The sequence below is a fragment of the Terrapene carolina genome, unplaced genomic scaffold, assembly GCF_002925995.2.
Source record: "Terrapene carolina triunguis isolate 2854851 unplaced genomic scaffold, T_m_triunguis-2.0 Scaffold85, whole genome shotgun sequence".
Classification (NCBI taxonomy): Eukaryota; Metazoa; Chordata; order Testudines; family Emydidae; genus Terrapene; species Terrapene triunguis.
Genome location: NW_020664436.1, coordinates 48,654,926 through 48,676,927, shown reverse-complemented (window position 1 = coordinate 48,676,927; position 22,002 = coordinate 48,654,926). Strand labels below are relative to the sequence as shown.

Here is a 22,002-nt window from a genome sequence, read left to right as displayed (position 1 = left end):
ACCCTTTTTGGGTCTTGTACAGCCCAGGAGAAGTATTGAAGGACCTGTCCCACCAATTCCCTCACCACAGGAACTGTAATTGTGCCTGTCTCCTACATGAGCTGCCACAAAGAGAGTGAAAAGCTCCTTGCACCATCTCACTTGCCATTGTCCAGGTGTGTATGGGCCAGGCACAGTCTAGTCCTAGGTCAGTTCTGACTCTTACAGAAGCTCCATACCCCCATCCTTTTCCTCCTCATTTCTTCATCAGTCTGATGCACTCCGAGAGGAGTAGTGGATCTGCTGGCTGAGGCTTACGTTCTGGTGACTGACTGTCGTATTACATTTGGATTTGTATTGTTCTCTGCAGAAGGAGTTTATGAAGCAGGTTCAGGCCAGTGGAGTATTGATGGTGTTCTCTCAGGCATGGGTTGAGGAGCTCTACCATCAGGTACTGGAAAGGAACATCCTGGGAGAGGCTGGTTACTGGGGAAGCCCTGAGGAGCACCGTCTTCCGCTCATCACCATGTTGACCGGTCAGTATTATGTTACCATGGCCATATGAACACAGTATTATGCTCATAATAGTACAGATTAATTTCTAAATGCATTCTGCAGATTCCTAAAATATTAAATACTTGAACATTAGGCTTCATTCAGTTACCTGTAGATCAACATGCCATAGGGCTAAAATATGGTGCTTACTAAAATGCCAGTGGAGAAGAAATTGGATTCAGTTATGGCACATATCTGGTTGTTTAATCTGGATCAGACACTCTGTATTGAAATCCTGGATCAAATTAAAAATATACGTGATAGTACCTTGATTCCTTATGGCCTGTGTGACCAAAAACTGAATAGACTCTGAAAGGATTCTTTGTTTTGTTTCTTTTGTTTTGTTTTGTTTGTGTTTATGGCAGTGCTGCAAGACCCAATGCAAAGTCATGAACATTGGAAAACATAATTCCAACGATACATTCAAAATGATGGGGTCTAAATTAGCTGTGACCACTCAAGAAGGTGATCTTGTAGTCAGTGTGGATGGTTCTCTGAAAACATCTGCTCAATGTACAATGGCAGTCAAAAAAGCTAACAATGTTAGGAACCATTCAGAAAGGGATAGATAACAAGACAGTAAATATCATAATGTCACTATATAAATCCATGGTATGCCCACACCTTGAATACTGTGTCCATTTCTGATCGCCCATCTCAAAAAAGATATCTTAGAATTGGAAAAGGTACAGAGAAGGGCAACAAAAATGATTAAGGGTATAGAACAGTTTCCATATTAATAGAGATTAAAAAGACGGCAACAGTTCATCTTGGATAAGAGACAACTAAGGGAGGATATGATAGAGGTCTATAAAATTGTGAATAGTGTGGAGAGAGTGAATAAGGAAGTGTTGTTTACCCCTTTGCAGAACACAAGAACAGGTGTTACCCAATGAAATAAATGCGCAGCAGGTTTAAAACAAACAAAAGGAAGTACTTCACTTCCCAAAATGCACAGTCAACTTGCGAAACTCATTGCCAGGGGATGTTGTGAAGGCCAAAACTATAACTGAGTTAAAAAAGATTAGATAAGTTCATGGAGCATAAGTCCATCAATGGCTATTAGCCAAGATGGCTAAGCCTCTGACTGCCAGATGCTGGGACTGGACGACAGGTGATGGATCACTCAATAATTTCCCTGTTCAGTTCATTCCCCCTGAAGCATCTGGCACTGGTCTCTGTTGGAAGACAGGATACTGGACTAGATGGACAATTGGTCTGACCCAGTATGGCCCATTTTATGTTTCTAATCAGAATCAGGGCTCAATTGTGCTAGGCAATGTAGAAACATGCTGTATAGGAATGTTCACTAACTGATTTGAATGATCAGAGCATGTTGAAAGTAGCTCTGAAGGTTTGTCAGAGACATTATAGGGACGGATCCTCAGCTGGTGTAACTGAGCTTGAGGGATTGTTTCCGGCAGATGCTGAAATGATCCTCTTTTGATATCTTGGAATCAATAACCTGCTGCTGCTCCAACAATCTGTCAGCAAAAATATAAATCTAGGATTTGTGTCCAGAACATAAAGAACATGCCCTAGTGGACCAAGCACTGGACTGTAGGAGACCTGGGTTCTACTCTTGGCTCTGCCGTTGACCTGCTGGGTGACCTTGAACAAGTCACGTCCCTCCTGGTGCCTCAGTTTCCCCACCAGTAAAAACAGGAGCAACAACACTGACCGCCTTTGTAAAGCACTATATAAGATCTAACTGTTGCTGCTGTTATTGCTGCTCCTTGGCAGTTCTGTCCCAAAAAAACTTCCTTCTCCATTCATCAATTTTATTAATAACTGATTGAAGTCAATGGAGCTATTTCAATTTACACCAGAGAAGATGTGTCCCAGTGTTCTATAGAGTTTGTCTTCTACAGAATTCAACGGCATTTGCCTCCATAGTAGCAAGCTGCCATTATTGTTCAAAAATGTATAGTTTTGGAAAGAAGCCAAAGGGGCTTTTAAAACTTGACAAGCACATGTAGGTAAATACTGATGAATGGGAAAGGAAGCTGTGTAACTGCCTAGAAACAGTGTGGTTCAACGCACCAAACTCTTTTGTCACTGCAGGTCTCTCAGGGGGAATCTTTTGAAAAGAGCATTCCATGTTCTTTATGTTCTGGGCACACATCCTAGATTTGTATTTTCACGGGCAGATTTTTGGAGCAGCAGTAGGTCACTGGTTTCATGATATCACAGCAATGTAATGTCAGTGTACCCAGGGCTCTGTACAAGCATAAATGCTGGGAGTCTGAGCCTGCAATTTTTTCACTGATTGAACTCCCATTGACTTAGATTGATACTATGCCAGGGATATGCTGCTAAGAAGCTAAAAGACCAGGACTCCTCTGACAAACACTTCAGTGCTCCCTTTAATTTCCCTAGAAAAAAAATTTAGGATGAATATTGTGAAGGGGTGGGGATGCCTGTAATATTGTATCAGTATTCTACATTCTGTTTCAGTGTTATGTGCAATATGATTACACGGGGCTCATACACGTAGGGGTTTCTTGTATTAAGGAACAATAACTTCAGGTAGCCCCATTTACTGGTACATAAAGGACAGGTGTCATTCATTCTAAGGTTTTACCTCCAACAATGCTGGACTGCAGTCATCCAGCTTGTAATAATGGGGGAAGGGCTGGAACATAAAACTTTGGGATGGATAAAAAGGCAGCCCCCAAAGGCAGAGACTGCTGGGGACCAGACCGAAACCCAATCCTAAAGTTTGGAGTGTCTGGGCTACACTACTAGCCCTACCTAAGCCTATAGGTAGGATAGATATGCATGTACATCTTTCGTTGTGTTAAAAACCCTTTTCTCTGGTTATGTTTTGTTCCTACTGTTAAGATTAAACAATACTTTGTTTTGAAAAGGCTGTTTTGGGTCACTGTGTTACCCACTGGTCCCAGTTCCCAAAGGGAAGGCTTGCAGTACCCAAATGCAGATGGGCCTGCACCCCAAGCACCCACTTAGAGAGGCTAGCAGAGTCAAAGATGTGGCTTACCCTGAACTGTGACTAACACCAGGAGAAAATTTCCTATCAGTGAGGTCTACTGGACTATGGACCAAGGAAAGTGATGGATGCCCTTCTCTTTGAATCATTTAAAATTGCACTGAAGAGAACACTCAGGGATGTAATTCTTATTTACCCAAAGGCCCTTTTGCACCCTCATTAAGGTCCCTTCACACTGCCAGAGACATATAACTGAGAATCAGACCCTTAAAAAATATACTATCAGAAATTCTGGAATTCTCTTAGTGCAGTGGTTCAATATGAAATGTTCTTCTGACCCCATATGTGTGTGTGTTTATGGTCTGGCAGACATTGATGGCTTGGGGAGCAGTGCTATAGGTGGGCAGCTGATGGCATCTGCATCAACACAATCTCCTCTCACCCAGAACCAGAAGACCGATGATTCTGTTGTGGCAGGTAGTGAGTCTGTATTGTGTACGTGTATGTGTCCACCATTAGTAGGCGTATAATATACAGTAGGACCCCATGGAATTTATTCAAGTGTGCAAAGGCTTCAGACAAACGGGGGACTAAGCCCAGTGAAGTTATACCATGGATTAATTTAACCTAATGTGCTTAAGTTTTGTAATCACAGCTGGTGCTGCAGCAGGCTTTAAATAGTTTAACTGTGTTTTCATATAAAGTAAAACACATTCAAGAACAAAAGATCAAACATTTAGAATGTAAAGTGGCCTAAGTCAATAAAGTCTATGCACTAGTCAAAAGATCAGATGATCCAGCAAGTAGAGAAGGAACGGGGCCTGATTCCCCCTAATGACAAAGCAGCAGCTATTTCACTTTCCAGGAAATTGATGGATGCATTTCTTGCTCCAGGTGTTGCTTTTGCCCGATACCTTCTGATCGGTTGCTGGAAGAATTTGATTGATACCTTATCCACACCTTTGACTGGTCGAATGGCAGGAAGCTCCAAAGGGTTAGCATTCATCCTGGGAGCTGAAGGAGTCAAGGAGCAGAACCAGAAGGAGAAAGATTCCATTTGTATGAGCCTGGATGGACTGAGGAAGGCAGCCCGGCTGAGCTGTGCTCTAGGTATCAGTATGGACTGAATTCCTAGATGGATTCATGTAATTGGATGGACCAGTGCATAGTAAATGTTCTTGGGGGGGGGGGGGAATTTGGGAAAGAGGGAAGCAAACTGGGAAGCACGGTAAAGCTGGTGTAGAAGCCCTGTTCGGGATGCTGTCTGATGGTAAGATTGCATAAATCCAAAATGAAAATGCTGATTAGACAATAACTGTTGTGCCTCTTTGTAGGGGTTGCTGCTAATTGTGCATCTGCCCTTGCCCAAATGGCTGCTGCCTCCTGTGTTCAAGAAGAGAAGGAGGAAAGAGACGCCCAAGAGCCCAGTGATGCTATAACTCAAGGTAGCTACTATTGGCCAAGTAATCCTTATTATCTAATGTTCCTTATAGTAATGACATTGTAAGGTATTTTGTTATGGGAAATGTAGGGATGGGGGGATTTCACTGCCACATTACATTGCCATGCAAATATATGGGAAGTACATCTACTGGGGGAACCATTAGTCTCACACAGACTTCACTGTACCAGGACCTTGTTATTACTTCACACTCCATTTTATTCTGTATAAAACTTCTACTGATTCAGTTGAACACCATTAAACTCAAACTGTATTTTAAAGTTTGGGGACACAAATGCAGCTATAGTGGCACCTGAGTAATAATAACTTATAAAAACTTACATCTTATGTATCAGATACTACCGTGAGTTCAGAAGGACACCAAAATGTGCTCAGTCTTACTTATTTTCATGACATTCACTCAGCTTGCTTATTTACATATACATCCTTTACCATCACACATTCTCAGATGTTTAAAATTGCCTACCTCTAAAGTGTATTAAGTTAAGCTTGATGAAGTTGAAAAACTGTAGTAATGGGATAAAAAGTCTGTCACTTCTAGTATCACAGGGGTAGCTGTGTTAGTCTGTATCCACAAAAACAACGAGGAGTACCCATGAAAGCTTATGCCCAAATAAATCTATTGGTCTTTAAGGTGCCACTGGACTCCTCGTTGTTTTTGTCACTTCTAGATTACTGCTTCAAAGCCAATCCAGATCGTTAGTGACCCAAAGTTGTCAACCTCACATGTTTACTTGGTGGCCTGAGTGAAATGAATTTGGAGACCTCACTCCAGTTCCCACTGGATAGAAGTTCATGACACAAAAATGGCCATCACAGCTGGCCCTAAGTGGCAGTCAGCAGAGGCCAAAGACTGAATAGTTGTGAGAGTGAAAACCCTCTGACCCCTAGAAGAGAGCCATGGAAATGACACTTGGGGCATATTGGCCGATCAATATGGGGGAAGTAGAGCTGGCTGGAGGATGACAATTCTGTTTCGTGACAACTTTCAAGATTTCAAAATTGGTGTTTGTTCCACCTTTCCAGTGCTTCAGTGAAAAGGAATGGTGTTGAAACGTCTGTTTTCTGATCAAAAAGATCAGGTTTTCGATTTGGGTCTCTCTTGCTTATCAGGTGACCCAGAAGTCCACCCTGGACCTCAGAGACCTTTCTGTCATGGAACTTGTCAAATCTAATACATCTCTATGAAGCATCTCAGCTTCAGTGAAAAGACATTGTCAAAAATTATTCCAACCAGCTGTAGAGGGAAGCTTGCACTGTGTCTTGCAATGCTGTGTCTGTTGTGAATAACAAGAAGATGTGAATCTGTAATGGAGTCAGTTTAGCACCTTCCATGAGCAGTACATTCTCACACATACACACAAATAAAAAGGGATTTTTTTTTTTTAGCATGTACATCCGAAAAAGGTGTTTGCTTTTATGTTTTGCCTAAAACGCCAACTTAATATAGATCTCTTTCATATTGTAGTCCTCTCCATCCCCACCATCTGTGGAACAAATGTTTGTTTGTTTGTTAAGTGATGGATGTTCTTAAATAATATTCTTTTATTGTTAACGGGACAGTGAAACAGAAAATGGAGCAGAAGCTGGAACAGATGGGGAAAGTGCAGGGAGTCTGCCTGCACCCTGCTCATGTTTTGTGCATGGATGCCATCCTCAATGTGGGCCTGGAAATGGGAAGCCACAATCAAGACTGTTGGCCACATGTGTTCAGGTACAGGAATCTACCAGCTTTAGGTCAGAAAATTTATTTTAACAGAATCCAACTCCTGCTACCTCGAGCGAGAGAGAAATAAATCTGTCTGCATTCACTTTATCATTCTGGGAGGTGCTCCAGTGCCACACACACAAATAGTGGACCTAGGAGACTGAGTACAATTCAGTGGGTGAAAGGGGAGGAGATTTTTAAAAGGGCCTAAGGATAATCTTAGATACACCCATCTGAGTGCTTTCCAATCCTTAATATATTGATCCTCACAGCACTGCTGTGAGCCAGGGCAGTGCTGTTATCCCCCATAGTACTCACAGAGAACTGAGGCACAGGGGAGTTATGGCCTAGATCTTCAAAGGGTATTAAGGCATCTAACACCCCTTGTGCCAGGACACATAGGAAGCCTGCGGCAGAGCAAGGAACTGAACCCAGGTCTCCGGCGAGTGCCCTATCCACCAGGTTATCCTTCCTTTCTAAGGTCATTATTGAAAGTCCAGGCATTTAGGGGCAACAAACCCCAGCAGGCACTTCTGGAAGTCTCCCCCTCAGACTGTAAATAAGTGCACTATCCCCTTCAGAGAAATTCCAGGCCATATGACACAACAAACCTCCACTTGCCTGGCACCAGATAGGCTGGACTCCATAGGCCAGGATGGCTCCAAAGCAGACGTGACCACCTGCCAGTGGTCTCCATTACCATTTTCTGGTAGTGGGATTCTTTTCGCTTTTATGCCCCCCTTTTAATGTGATTGGCCTACATCACTATGCGTTTTCTAAATGATTAAACTAGCTGCAGTGACAGACGCTATTAGAGACCAGTAAAACAAATACATTGGACTTCATTATTCTACAGATGTTTCCAGATTACCTTTAAGGAGCGAGTGCAGTGCAGGACCAAACAGTTCTATAGTGACTGACTCTAGGGATTCACAGTCCATCTTGTCCCATTTGTTCTCAGGGTGTGTGAATACATCAGCACTCTGGAGCACACCCATTTCAGCGATGGCGCATCTCAGCCCCCTCTCACTATAACCCAATCGCAGCAGGTCACAGGAGGGTTGCAGGTGGATTATCCGTCTGCAAACTCTCCCCAGGAACTGACCCCTGAGCAGGAGACCACCCTGAGCAACAATCCCGTCATCCAGCCCGTCTCCATCCAGGACCTCATCAAGGAGGGCAGCAAGGGCAGAGCTTTCGACTTTCGTGGAGGCAGCCTGCTAAGTGGAAGCAATGCTGCCAAGGCTGTCCTCATCCTCTCCACGCAGGCTGACAGGTATGGATGGCAATGTCTGAAACCTGGTTTTGACTTCTCAAAACCTCTCCTGAGCCTTCCTGTAAAGTAAAGGGAACAGGCTGCCAGTTCTGGACCTTACAAATGTTTATGCCATTCGCTCAGCAGCCAATGCTATAGTTGAGGTGAGGTTGAGATTTCTATTAACACATCCTATTTTCTCATACTCGTAACATGCTAAAAAAATAAAAATCTCCTTTTTGCTGAAATTTTCCATGCTTGGGCTCCATCCCCAAGAGGAATGTATTTGTATATTATCAGCAAAAAATAGTTAATGCCTGGCAGCGTATTTCCTATGCAGCATCATTTTTTATTTCAGAATTGAAACACTGTGCACAGGACTACAGAATAATACAAATGCTTAATAGCGCTCTTCGTTATATAGGTGTGATTTTTGTAATGTAACTTCACTGTGGACCTCAATAGGTGCCTGATCCTATCCCATTCAAGTGAAGGAGAGATTTTCTGTTGACTGAATGAGAGCAAGATTAAGCCCTGGCTGTCTCGGTTTTTGACTCTGCTGTTAGGGAATTTCACTGTGATATCAGTCAAGATTAGTGTTGTGATCTCCTTTTTTTAAAATACAAAATAAATAGAGAAATTAAAAACCCAGTTTTATATTAATGTAAAGTTCAGCTTGCAGTTTTAAACTACAATCCTAATTCAGAAAATTCAGAAGCTCCGTAGGAGCTTTGGATGTGCACTCTTGCTGAAAATCCCACCGCTTGCCTAGGTGCTGAACTTTAGGCTCCCGTCTCTGAAAATGTAGGCCTAAATTTCTCAAAGTAAGATTAATTCAGTTATTAATACATATATATGGGGCTTGCTCCTCAGCTGGTGCAAATTGGTGTAACTGTGAAGTTAATGGAGCTATGTCAATTCACCTCAGCTGAAGAGCTGACCCATGTCATATTTTAGATTGTTAACTATTGGACCAATTGTGGCATTAAACCACTAGATGTATTTTGAGGTGGGATTAAGAATGGTCTGTGCCACAGTTAAAGTCCCAGAAAGAGTTCTGGTTAATTTTGGACCCCCCCCTGCTTTTCCTCCCCCCCAAAAATAATAAAGCTGGTGAATCAAAGTGGACTCAGTAACACTATGTAAACTAATCTGCTGCTAACACTGGCAGGGTAGGTGAGGTTCTTCAATGCACATAGAAACGTTAACCTCCATGGCTCATTTTCAAGTTACATTCTCTGCACTGTTGCTTACAGGCTATTTGAAGATGCTGCTCACAAGCTAAACCTGATGGCACTGGGTGGCTTCCTATACCAGCTCAAAAAAGCTTCTCAGTCCCAGCTCTTCTACTCAGTCACAGATACAGTTGATTACTCCTTAGCAATGCCAGGTAAATCTACTAAAGGCCTCGTAAGGATTCAGGTGTTTCTTGTATATTTTCTGCATTTCCTACATGATTTACTTTGTGTTCATTTTGCTACAATATGCCCAGGACAGATAGCTCAAAGGCAACAATACAATACAGAGTTCAGTGTAAAATCCCTCTGTAGAGGAATTGCAAAGCATTTTCAATAGATAGCTACAGTCCCTGACCAAGAGAGCTTTCAACTTCCGTGGTGCAGCACCTAGCACAACAGGGCACTAATCCTGACTCAGACATCTGGGTGCTAGTGTAATATAAACATTAATAATACATTTTAAATGTCCTTTAAGATTCCAAATTAGTAACATCTGTGGGCTAAATTCAGGTGTGAGCTAGATGGCAGGTGTAGGTGACATGTCGCTGAGTGGGTATACATGGCAATTTGTAGACAGGACCCAACAGGAGCTCTCAAGATAAAGCAGGGGGGGATATGTTCTCCAGGTTTCTCCCTGTGTGTGGAATCCACCCCTCTGTAGCACAAGGGCTGTGCAATACTTAAGTCTCCCATAGGTCTTCAGACTGGGCATAAGGACCTGATCAAAAAGAAAATTTTCCATTGACTCAAAGAACTTTGGACCAAGATCTAAATGAGGCTTGAGTGGTGCACAGGATTAGCACAGTTCCTCTGCAAGAGGGTGAGTTTCACCCCGAGTGAATTCAGATTGTGTTTTGTGCTACTTTGCATTGTTCCAGAATGACACTCAATTTGTTATTTTCTGCTCGTACGTCTTCTCTCTACAGGACTCAACAGCATGTATTACTTTATTATTAATAAATGGTCTCCCTCTTTGTTCTGTACACAGTGTTCCATCAACAAATGTTAGTAATAATAATTCCATTTTAAAGATTCATGCCATTAATAATTAGCCTAGTGCACACAGCTGCTTAAATATTTGTTTTCAGTGTCAAAAAGAGGTAACCTTCCTAATTATATTCTCCATTAGAGATAAAAGCAGGGGCATCCTTTTGAGCCAGTCAGTGATGTGAATTTCCCAACATTTTGAGAGCAGTGGGAGATTAAATTCTTCGTGTTAGGATGGTTTTCAAAGTGTTGGGGAATTAAGAATATGTACTGTCTGTTGGAACATTCAGAGTATGTTTTTAAGTTCTCTGTCCTGAGTTCTTCAACTCAGTAAAGATAATTTATAACCTTCCACTACTAAGAAAATAAAGAAATTGTAGTTAATACTCTTCCCTGTAAATGTTACCAAAGGCTTCTAAAGCCAACTCGTTGTACTCAGGATGAATCATAAACCACTTGCCCACTTAGACTGCATATTTGCCAGTACTGAACTTTATTATTTATTGTTATCATTGATTTATTATTTTATACTTTCTCCAAGTGTTTCCACTTTAAAAATGCATTTGAAAAAATCCACACTATTTGAAGCCAGCGAGACATGCCGAAGCTGCATAGCTGTGTAAGCTGTTCCTACAATGTAGGTCCTTTTCTCAGTCTATTCCTATGCTTTTTGCAAGCACAGACTGCTAGCTATGCTGAATTTCTTTCTGGACTGGTCTTGATGTGTATGTAATTAAAATCAAATAATTTGTGACCAGATCTGAATTCAAACCCAGACCTGCAGATATGAAATGCTGCAGATGCCTAATTTCTGTTAATTACCCCTCTGGTCATAACAATTAATTTTCACATTTATTTACTTAATGCACCTTATTTTTCTTGTAGGTGAAGTAAAGTCTACCCAGGACAGGAGAAGCGCACTCCATTTGTTTCGTCTTGGGGATGCCATGCTCAGGATTGTACGGAGTAAATCCCGCCCATTGCTCCACCTCATGCGCTGCTGGAGTCTGGTGGCACCTCATCTTGTAGAGGTGAGAGAGCGAGAGAGAAAGAAGAACCTGTGGAACTCACAGCTACAAGATATTATAAACGCACCTTACTTAGAGATATTCAGAAAAAGTTTGAACCTATAAATGACTAAAGCAGAATATCTGCAGTTATACTGGCTAGAATAACATCTTAAGGGTTATTAAACTTCTTCATTAGCTAGAGTTAAGAAGAAATATGCTCCTCTTCTTATGGTACAGTATTGCACAGCTAGAGATAGGTACGTTGTTGGCACTTTCGCACTTACCTCTCAAGCATCTGGTAATTGCTACATTTGGAAACATGATTCCAGAGACAGACCATTGGTCTATTTCAACATGGCAATTCCTATATTCCTGTGGAAACTAGTTGTGCCTAAAATAATTGAAAACTGTTCTATGTAATGGAGCTGGGTTTCTTGGGTGTATGTCATTCACATGAATAAGTATGTGTGCCTGAACTTTGTTTATGTTAATGAACATGTCATCATGCGTTCAGGTTTTTAAGGTGCACAGGAAGCACATTTCTCAGGTGTTTAAGAGCTACGATAAAGAAAATATTTGAAGTCAGGTGTTAAGGCCTGTTAAAGTATCCATAGTGGTATGTTTTGACTGTACAAGTGGTTTTAATTTTCAAAATGACTAGTGATTTTGGATGCCCAGCTTGAGATACCTTAAAGGGGCCCAATTTTCAGAAGCTGCTGAGCACCCGCCTTCTGATATCCAGGCCCCTTTGGATGCCAAAATTAAGACATTTTAAAGAGTGAGACTCCCAGAATCACCTGTCGCTTTCAAAATGTTGGGTCAGTATAGTTCTCTTTTGGTGAACTTTGGCATAGGTGAAAGCCTAAGGAGGAAACGGCTGGATGGAGTGAAGGGACTGAGCTTAGAGATGCCTGGGGTAGTCCCCCAGTGTGGAATAATTTTCTGTCCAGATTCACTCCAGCTCTTGCCAGATGAGCAGTGTACTGTTGACAGCATGCCATTTCTTTTTTAGTATACTTTATTGCTAGTCATTTTTATTGTGCTATAGGTAGCCAGTTCCAAACAGATACCAGGTCCCTTTCCCAAGATGCTTTTATTCTGGAGTCTAAGAACATACTAAGTACAGTACTTATCCATAAATGGCCTTTTAAGAAAACATTATATTTATACAATGAGAATGAAGAAAAATTAAATCTCTCACGTTAACCATTCAAATAAACAGTAATCTGAAAAAGCTGGGAAGATTGTAGACCCTTTTTTTAACTTTTGAGTTTAGTGCTTTCTTTGAACTCTCAATAAATCTTCCTGCGTCTCCAGAATACTAAGCATCTCGGATCCACAGCTCCTTGTTTTCCATTGGACAATCACTCTGTTCATTCAAGCAGGACCCTCTGGTCACACTATGCTGGAGCTATTTTTGGCACTATCAAGTTGCTACTTCTGCCTCCCGCAAAACAGCCTAATCGAAAAGCAATTTTTTTTTTTTTTGCTTGGCCAAAATTCTGGTATTTCTTCCTTCATCCCTTCTGTCCCTGTAGGCTGCCTGTCATAAGGAGAGACATGTTTCTCGGAAGGCTGTCTCCTTCATCCATGATATCCTCACCGAGGTGCTGACAGACTGGAATGAGCCCCCTCATTTTCACTTCAGTGAGGCGCTGTTCCGCCCCTTTGAGCGCATCATGCAGCTGGAGCTGTGTGATGAGGATGTCCAGGACCAGGCAAGTCAACCCTGATGATGGTGCCTACACCCTTTGTGCCATACAAACAATGAGGGCGATCTCAGGTGTACACCTAGTGGCTAGAGTATCTGCCTACTTTCCTTTAATGGGGTGATATCTCTCTTTGGGGTTTTAGAAGGGTCCTTTTTCCTTAGCTATAGCACCAACACAAACTGTGGTAGACAGAGCACAATTATTTTTGTAATAAGCTCCTCTCTGTAAAAGGAGCCCTGACCATTGTCACCCCAGTGCAGTTCAATACAGTGGCTTTTCTACAGTGCAGTGTATTGTTGAGCAGTACTATATTTTGCTCTGCTCCTTTGTCAGGACTCACCTCAGGTTCAAATTACTACTTTTACGAGGTCAGGGATTCCGCCTAGTATACACTGTGCATTAGAGCCACATCTTCAAAGAGGGGGCACATCCAATTGCAGCCAAGAAGCACTAGGCTTTTGGAATGTATGCCTGGTGGTTTAGCTGTTCTCTTTCCTTAGAGCAGGAACATGGTTATTCAACAGAAATCCACCTCCAGTCCTATAGATGTTAATGAAAAGTAACTTTCTCTGAAAAAAACTATAGAAAAATCTACATTTTTCAGTTACTTCTGTAGATGTTTGTACGGTAATTTCTGTTAGTCATTCCTTCCACCTGTTCTACTGGGTGGGTTTATGTTTGTAAAGTTCTCTCTGCTTTGCCTACAACAGGTGATCACGTCTATAGGGGAGCTGGTGGAGGTGTGTTCCATTCAGATCCAGTCCGGGTGGAGGCCCTTGTTCAGTGCATTGGAAACAGTGCACAGCAGTAGCAAGTCAGAGCTTAAGGAGTACCTTGTTGGAGAGTATTCTATGGGTACGAGTTTTCTCTGTTGCTTGTTTGATATATCTTTGTTTCTTCGTCCCATTATCTCTAGGACATAATAAATAAGTAAATAAAAATACTACCATAATCTACAATAAGGGTCCAAAACAATCCATTGCAAAACTCAGTAGTGTCATTGCAGTGTGTTGGGTCCTTACTGCAGTACTCTACAGTATCTAGAATATTTTTTAGTAAGGGAGAAAACAAATGTAAATCTCTGAATACTTTATCCTGTGATTCCTGTCAAACACTAGCAGACACACAGGGGTGAGAGAAAGAGGACGTTAACAAAGCTGTTCAGCAGTCTGCCTGAGCCATGTTCTGCTGCTGGAACATTAGGTCCATCAGGTTCCTCTGCGGTTGTCCTACTGGAGGAAAGAAAGATGCTTCTTATAGCCGTCTCTTGTCTATGCACTCAGGCCAGGCAGCCTACATTTTGCCCCCAGTATGAAACAGGTGCTCCTGTAAGAGGAGGACTGTTAGCATTAGAAGTGTTGGGCAGATGGTGAGCAAGCTTCATCTCACATAACACTAACACATAACCCCTAAAGTCTAATCTGTAACAGTCGTGGTATATCAGTCCCAGATCTCTCCTGAACACAGCATGTCAATTTTATGGCACTTATATGGAGAAATAGCCATTATTCTGGCTTTTGATCAACTTTATAGGTATTTCAAAATGTTTTAAAGTAAAATATAGGCATGTATTATGTGCCTGCTGGAATCTAGTCTTTCAGATCCATTATCTACATTAGGCAGGCTTTAAAAGGCGTATTTTCAACTCAGGAAAACACACCAGTTTTGCCTCTGTCAAATAGCATCAAGATTGTGAATGTGACAGCCACCATGTTGGCCAGCAACACCAGGAATTGAACCAGGGACCTAAACCAGAGCTAAAAGCATGAAGTGAGCCCAGCCTGAGCTAGAGAGACAAGTCTCGATAGCTGGGGCAGATCTGCTCTAGGAATTATTTTGGGGGAGTTCTTTGGCCTGTGTTATACAGGAGGTCACAAAGGTGCCTTCTGGCCTTGGAATCTGTGAAACTGTGACTCACTCCTCTGCTGATCAGGCACAGAGGGGAACCTGTAAAACAGTCACCAGTGGGTTGCATGAGTAGCCTCAGGTTGCTAGTCCCTTGGGAGCCAGAAGAAAAGGAAAGTAGATGCAGCTTCCAAGGCAATCACAACATTTGCCTGTCAGAAAGTTGCTTAGCAATCACAGGAGAGGTACGGTACACTCAGCTGAGCTAGGGAACCTCAACTTATTAAAAAAATAAATAAATAAATAGCTGCCTTCATCTCCTACTGCTCTCACAGGGAAATGCCAGGCTCCAGTTTTTGACGTTTTTGAAGCATTTCTCAACACAGACAACATCCAGGTCTTTGCCAATGCCGCCACTAGTTACATTATGTGCCTTATGAAGTTTGTCAAAGGACTGGGTAAATATGATGTTTCCTTTTTTTTTCCATTAAGCGCAACCTTTCTGTGGTGGGGGTGGGAGGGTTATTCTGGAAGAAGTGACTTTCGTTTATTATAAGGTACAAAATATGCTTGGAGAGAAGTTTAGCAGATGGTAAGCAGGGGTACTGTATAAAAGACACCAAAATAAAAGGATTATTCAAAAACACGTTTGATGCTGTTGGATTTTAGGGCATGTCACAGCAACAAAGATTCAGCCATCTAATTATTAATTTTTTCTAATTTTCACTATGACCTACCATACCCCTATATAAATACTATAGAATTCTACAGTACAATAATAGTCCAGAACTCTGCAGTCACGGTATTGTAATATTTGGGGCTGGGGTTGGATTAGCACAAAGAACACTGTAGCATTTTTTCATAAGGGCAGTTTTCCATTCAGTGATCAAAGCCACATTTTTTTCCCCAGTCCCCTAGCAGCAGCGTTTGGCACACAAACTGCCAAAAATCTGCTGGAACCTTCAGTAAGAACATGAGTATCACAGGTAATAACAATCTGTCAGCAAGATTAACTTTTCTTTTCTGATAGGGTAAAGGAAGTGAGAGAGAAGATAGGGTATGCCAAGTCAAGGTGACCCTGTACTTTGATTGTAGTGCTTGGAGAAATTTCAGAACAAAGGCAAATTCGGATGGGTTGTTCTGCCCTCTTATTCACATTTCCCGTCTTGCTTTGATCATTTAAAAAACAATTGTCAGAAATTCTAAGAAATTATGGAATTGATTCTCCTCCTACTAATGTAAATAGCAAAATGCCAGGGGAAACTGGATGGGGCCCTACTTTCTTCTTTTATTTAACTCTACCTTTAATTCATAAATGATGCAGCAACTTTGTGCCTGACCCCACGCACTAAAGTCAATGGGAGTTTTACCACTGACTTCAGTGGGCGCAGGGTCTAGCCCTTGAGGAGGGGAAGGGAGTGGAACTTCAATTATTTGCTACTTTATTGAGGAAAATTAAAATTGTATGCAAAGAGCAAACTGGTAAACGCTGAACCTGGCTGTCTTCAGAAACAGATGTTTCTCTGGGTGGTTTAAAAAATATGTTTTCCATTTGGTGAGAAGGATTTATCAAAGGGAAAAGAAATGGATATTTCTTGTTTGTAAAATTGTAATGGACAAATGGAATTCCTACTCTATATATCAAATTCTGAATTTTAACAAAATGTCTCATTATATGTAATATTTACCTACAAGTGTTGTTCTAGTTATCTGCAAATATAGACCATCAACAAATGTTACTCGGGTTTTGCTGATACTCAGTAACAAAGGAAAGGACATTTATTCATTAGGGGTTTTGTTCCAAAGCTTACCAAAATCAACAGATGTCTCCCCACTGGCTTCAATGGGCTTTGGATAAGGCCCTAGATCTTGTGCACCTACAGTACAGTGCTTATGAGGAACCATATTTTTAACAATAAAATATACACAGATCTGTTAATTTGCTTTAACTACTGGAAAGCACCTGCACCTTGCAATAGGCACTGAAAAGTTTAAATAAAATTGTCTAAAATTCCTTGAGGAAAAAAAACCCAATTTATCCCATTATCTCATTGACAAATCCATCTCCAGAGTAACTGCTAAGTTAGGGAGACACAGTGGTCCAAATTTATCCCTGGTCGCACTCCAGTGACTTCAGTGGAATTACAGCAGGTTTGAATTTATACCTACATGAATCAAAGATTTGTCACCTCTCTCTTAAACACTGTGGTCACACTTTATATTAAAGGTACATGTATAAATAGTTCATGAATGAGAAATAGATAATATGATGTGTGTGGTATAGATGGTTATAAGCATGTCAGTTGAAGATGTTGTAGATGAATATAAACTCCGGTTATAATATAAGTAACCTATGGGATCTATAACCATCTGTAATTAAATTAATTATCCATTTATTAAAGTGCTTGTAAATGTACTCTTAATCTAAAGTGTGACAGCCATTATTATGTTGTTCAATGGGAGAAGTCTCCCCAAACTCTTTGGACTGAGGTCTAAAGGCTGCATTTATGGAAAGTGTAGTCAATAGCACATAATAGCCAGATTGAATGAGAAATATGTGTTGCATAACTTTTAATGCTGTGTTTACATTTCTTTTTTTTCCCCCTTCTCCTTCACCCTGCCCTTCCACCCCTAGGAGAAGTGGATTGTAAGGAGATTGGTGATTGTGTGTCAGGATCTATGTCTACAGACTTGTGCCTTCCTGCTCTTGATTACCTCAGGAGGTGTTCTCAGGTATGCCTAATGATCACAGAGAGCTACAGACCTGAACTAGAAAACCACTTCTAGGTTTCTTGACTCACAGCAATCATTGGAACTGTTTGTATGCACATAATAGAATATTTTATGTATACAATCTTTGTGGCAAGCTTAGTGGTAATATCCTGCACTGCCATAGAGGAGGCCAAGGGTCAGTTCTTTATTGGAGTTTCTTATTCTCTTGGCTAGCTGAAGGGGGCAAAGCTCAGGATATGGTAGACTCAGTCCTGAGGAGAGAGAAATGGATTGTATGCTCTGTGAATGAGCAAGATATGATACTAGCAAGATCAAAGGTGCATCCAGTCTTACTCCAGCAACACTGGGACTTTGGGGAGTGGAGACATTTCAGAGAGGAAAAAAATAGTGAGAATCCTCACATCTCTAGAAGTGTGATGGACTCCACCTGCTGAAATAGGTCAGCAGCCTGGTTATACCATAATAATATATGTAAAGGCAAGGGCAGAATTCTAAAAAGTCAGAATGCCAGCATATTTTCTATGCAGTGTTGTTGTAGCCCCGGGATATTCGAGAGACAAGGTGGCTGAGAGAATATCATTTATTGGACCAACTTCTGTTGGTGAGAGAGACAAGCTTTCAAGCTACACAGAGCTCTTCTTCAGGCCTGGGGAGGGCACTCAGAGTGCCACAGCTAAATACAAGGTCAAATAGATAGTTTAGCATAAGGAGTTGGCACATATTCGAAGGGATCATTCAAGGTGAAGTGGCCCGTTAACACCCTGTAGTCATAGGACGAAAAGGAGGGTTAGTGGATTACAGATTGTTGTAATGAGCCATACCTCCAGTGTTTTTATTAAGACCATGATTTTTAGTGTCTAGCAAAGTTATAAATATTTTGTATAAACCCAGTGCTCACAGCATAGGTTACTGTTCAGGACTGCTTGGACTTTTTTTGTCTGCACTTTGATATTATTTTTATTGATTTGTACACAGTACCACGTGAGGGTCTTAATCGTGCATTGGGGCCCCATTGTGCTAGATGCTGTACAAATACATAACAGAGAGAGTGTCCTTGCCCCAAAGCAATTACAATCCAAGTATAAGATGAGAGATAACAAGTAGATGCAACAGACAGACTCCAAGAGGGGAATGGGCACAAGGAAATAACAAGACAGTACTGGTCAGCAAGATAAGCAGCAGTCACCGCAAATCATAATTCGTTTTTATTGTTAATATTCTGTGTGATAGTGTTAAGCATTTGGTGAATCACAAAATCTGCTACACATCACATTATCCTTTTCCCCCCACCACAGCCACAAAGAAAGGGAACCACCCTATCTATCTCTCTGATATAAATTTTAATTAATCTTACCAGAAAAAAAGAAGAGTAAAAAATACAATAGGTACATTACAAATACCTCTATTATATGCAAAAATGCCTAACAAGCAAAGTACAGGACTTCTCTCTGTTCACAAATTGAAATTTAGGTCCTAATTCTACCATGCTCAAAGCAGTACCTTAATCTGTAAATAGCTCTAGTGAAATCAAAGGGACTGCTGGCAAAGTACCTATTCAATATGAGTTAGGGGGCAGAATCAGGCCCTTAAATTATGGTTTGTTTGGTTTTAAAATACCTTGCTGTCTGTTGGGTATCGCAGTCTGATGAAGATGTTGGAGAACCAGGCCATGGAGGCTGCCTCATAATTTGAGAAACACTATTTAGTTTATAGGAACTGGTAATGACATGATACAAATGCAGGGAGTGAAAATGTTAGTGGCACTACACTGCTAAAGTTTATTTAGCTTTGGACCACGGGCACCAATGTGCGATTGTGAGTGACCATTTTGAATACCACATTGAATTTTAATCCGTTCAGTTCATATGGTGAGCAGCCACTCACTCACTCAAGAACTTCTGAAGTTACATAGGTACCAATGATTTATGGCACCAGAAAATGTGGAATCCCAGCTTTCAGAACATATAAGGCATTAACATTATCTCTGGTGATTGGTGATATAATGCTGCAGAGATCGTGTTCATTGCAGTTGGCAAACCAGTATATATTGTTTCAGGAGCAATCAACCTTTACTGGGCTAGTGATCAGAAAGAAAAAAAACAGTCTCCAAAATATTCTGCAGATAGGTGGATGGCTGATAGATAACGATAATATTTAGTATATATTGAGTGCTTTACATCTTCAAAGTACTCTGTGTACCACTAATCCTCAGGCAGGACCAGTATTATTTGAATTTCACAGCTTGGGGAACTGACACACAGGTTATTTAAATGACTTGTCCAAGGTCACAGAGGGAGGAGCTCTTGACTCCTAGTCCTCTGTTCAGTGCCCTAGACTACGTTGCCACTAGATGGACCTTATAATGCCACTATCAATCCCAAATATTAATGTCACTCTAATAGTTATTTTGCCGGTGTGCGGCATGATGGCACTTCCACACTTTCCCATGTTACATTTTTTCTTTGTTTAGTTGCTAGCCAAAATCTACAAAATGCCCTTGAAGCCAATTTTCCTCAGTGGCCGGCTGGCCAACTTGCCCCGAAGAGTGCAGGAGCGATCAGCCAGCAGTGAGGATGGGATTGAGTGTGTCCTTTCTGACTTTGAGGATGACTCTGGTAGGTGATTTTAAAATAATGGCTGTGGTTACACAAGAAGTTAATCAGCTCCACGTGTAATTGTGAATCCGGCCAACTGCTGCAAATGTTCAGAAAAAAAGAGTCCAGAAATATGGTGTCGCCCTGCGTCCATATTGTTTACATATCCACACATGTAGCAAGTTAAGCACTGTTGTGATGGTTCCTCTCTATGGGGAGAACACATGTCTAATTTAGCTATATCCTCCCATGCATACTCAGGTGATTTCACCTCATTTATACTCAGTGATACACTGCATACACAGACCCACACTCCTTTGGGATGAGGGGATCAAGTAATAACAATGACAGCCTAATAATCCTAACCGTTCCATCCACTAAATGGGTATGAGTGGAGAAAAAGCAGAGTAAGGCGGGAGGGGGATAGATGCTCTATAAATGAGAGAAGGGAGTGGAGTGTAGAGATTCAAATGGGCAATGCCCCATCACCACCGCTCACACAAACTGTATTGGGATGGATAGGGGTAAAGACTAGAAACCCATTATCTAGCTCACAGGAGATTTTTCATTCATCTCCCTTGCATTCTGAAACCAACCCCAGCCCATGATCAAACCAGTAAATGCATTATAAATAGCTTCTCGTCTATTTCCCCACAGCTTACTCCTAGCTTCTCATTATGTGTCCATATTTCTAGGCCTTATCAATGTCTGGATCATTCTGCTGGAAGAATTAACTACTGCCATATCCAACTGTCCCCGCCAGCACCAGCCACCCACCCTGGATTTACTCTTTGAGCTGCTGAGAGATGTTGCCAAAATTCCTGGTAATTTCAACGACTTTATGGAACATCTGCTACTGAAACACAGAAAAATCCTTGTTACGCTAGCAAGGACTGTGAAGATAGTTTGCTTAGCTCCTCTAGAGAGGAGACATTGACCTTGTGGTGTTCATCAGTAACTTCTCGGCTTGGTTAAAGATCACATTGACTGGCTCCCAAGGGAGCTTCATCAAAAAGATTATAGTCTTTGCATAGGGGAGGGGAAAGGGATAACTGTGGTAACTGTGTGGTAGCTGTTGGCATGTGTTAATTTTTTTAATTGGTACTGTTGTCTAGTGTACACGATTCTCCTTGTTCTTGACACATCATGATATGCAAGTATTCTTTTCTCCACTCCCTTGAAGGCCAATCTGTAGAATGATATGACATCACTATATATTGGTACATTCCCTGCACATCTGCTATTTTATCCAGAACAAATATTTACAACAGAGCAAGGTAAAAGCTGGATCTGCTTGAAAAACTTCTCCTATTTCTTGAAGTGCTGGACTGTTCTCTGTATATTATTAGACACTCTTCATGAAATCCTCCTTGAATGTTCATCCAGAATAAAACTGCACTGCTCAGTTTGCATTCCTATAGTCAGAACCAGAACTGTGCATCAGACACCCTAACACAGAAACGTATGCCTTTACACCACACCATATATGGTTATAAATGTTTTATATTAAAACCACACAAATAATTGGCTTGATGAATAAAAAACACGTTGCTGGTGTCAAACTCCTAGAATTAAGTACTGTCATGCCCAGTATTTATTTTATTAACAGCTGAATATCTTGCCATGCTCTTGATCACTTCTCCCCAGAAAATAGTTGCTCTGTCATCTCTTACATCTTACAATAAATCTACACTAAATTCAAGAAAATAGTTGGATTCTCCATGTACCCTTCAATTAATGGGTGGCAATTTATACACCTTCAACAGACAATCTAAGGTGTATGCACTGCTGCAAACATTACTGGCTCTTAGTTAAGACAACACAAGTGTTTCAGATATTTTGGAAGTAGTTTTCATTAACATCACTCAATCTATGATCTCAGTCTGGTAAAGGATCCTGGATTTCTTAGTTTGGGCATGTGTTTGAGTGGGTATTTGCAGCCAGAAATTCTTACCATGGTTGTGTTTTCCTTCC

General features: G+C 41.2%; 1 protein-coding gene across 1 annotated transcript in view; it reads left to right on the top strand.

Annotated features, from left to right (window-relative positions):
• ARFGEF3 (ARFGEF family member 3) overlaps window positions 1–22,002 on the top strand; it is a 112,908-nt gene that overhangs the window by 78,565 nt on the left and 12,341 nt on the right. Inside the window, exons 14-27 of the mRNA XM_026649568.1 lie at window positions 350–515; window positions 3,854–3,961; window positions 4,379–4,594; window positions 4,819–4,929; window positions 6,510–6,660; window positions 7,616–7,930; window positions 9,166–9,299; window positions 11,020–11,165; window positions 12,683–12,862; window positions 13,567–13,711; window positions 15,037–15,159; window positions 17,337–17,434; window positions 19,905–20,049; window positions 20,724–20,852. Coding sequence (XP_026505353.1) covers window positions 350–515; window positions 3,854–3,961; window positions 4,379–4,594; window positions 4,819–4,929; window positions 6,510–6,660; window positions 7,616–7,930; window positions 9,166–9,299; window positions 11,020–11,165; window positions 12,683–12,862; window positions 13,567–13,711; window positions 15,037–15,159; window positions 17,337–17,434; window positions 19,905–20,049; window positions 20,724–20,852 — 2,167 coding nt within the window. The remainder of the gene's footprint in view (window positions 1–349; window positions 516–3,853; window positions 3,962–4,378; window positions 4,595–4,818; window positions 4,930–6,509; window positions 6,661–7,615; window positions 7,931–9,165; window positions 9,300–11,019; window positions 11,166–12,682; window positions 12,863–13,566; window positions 13,712–15,036; window positions 15,160–17,336; window positions 17,435–19,904; window positions 20,050–20,723; window positions 20,853–22,002) is intronic.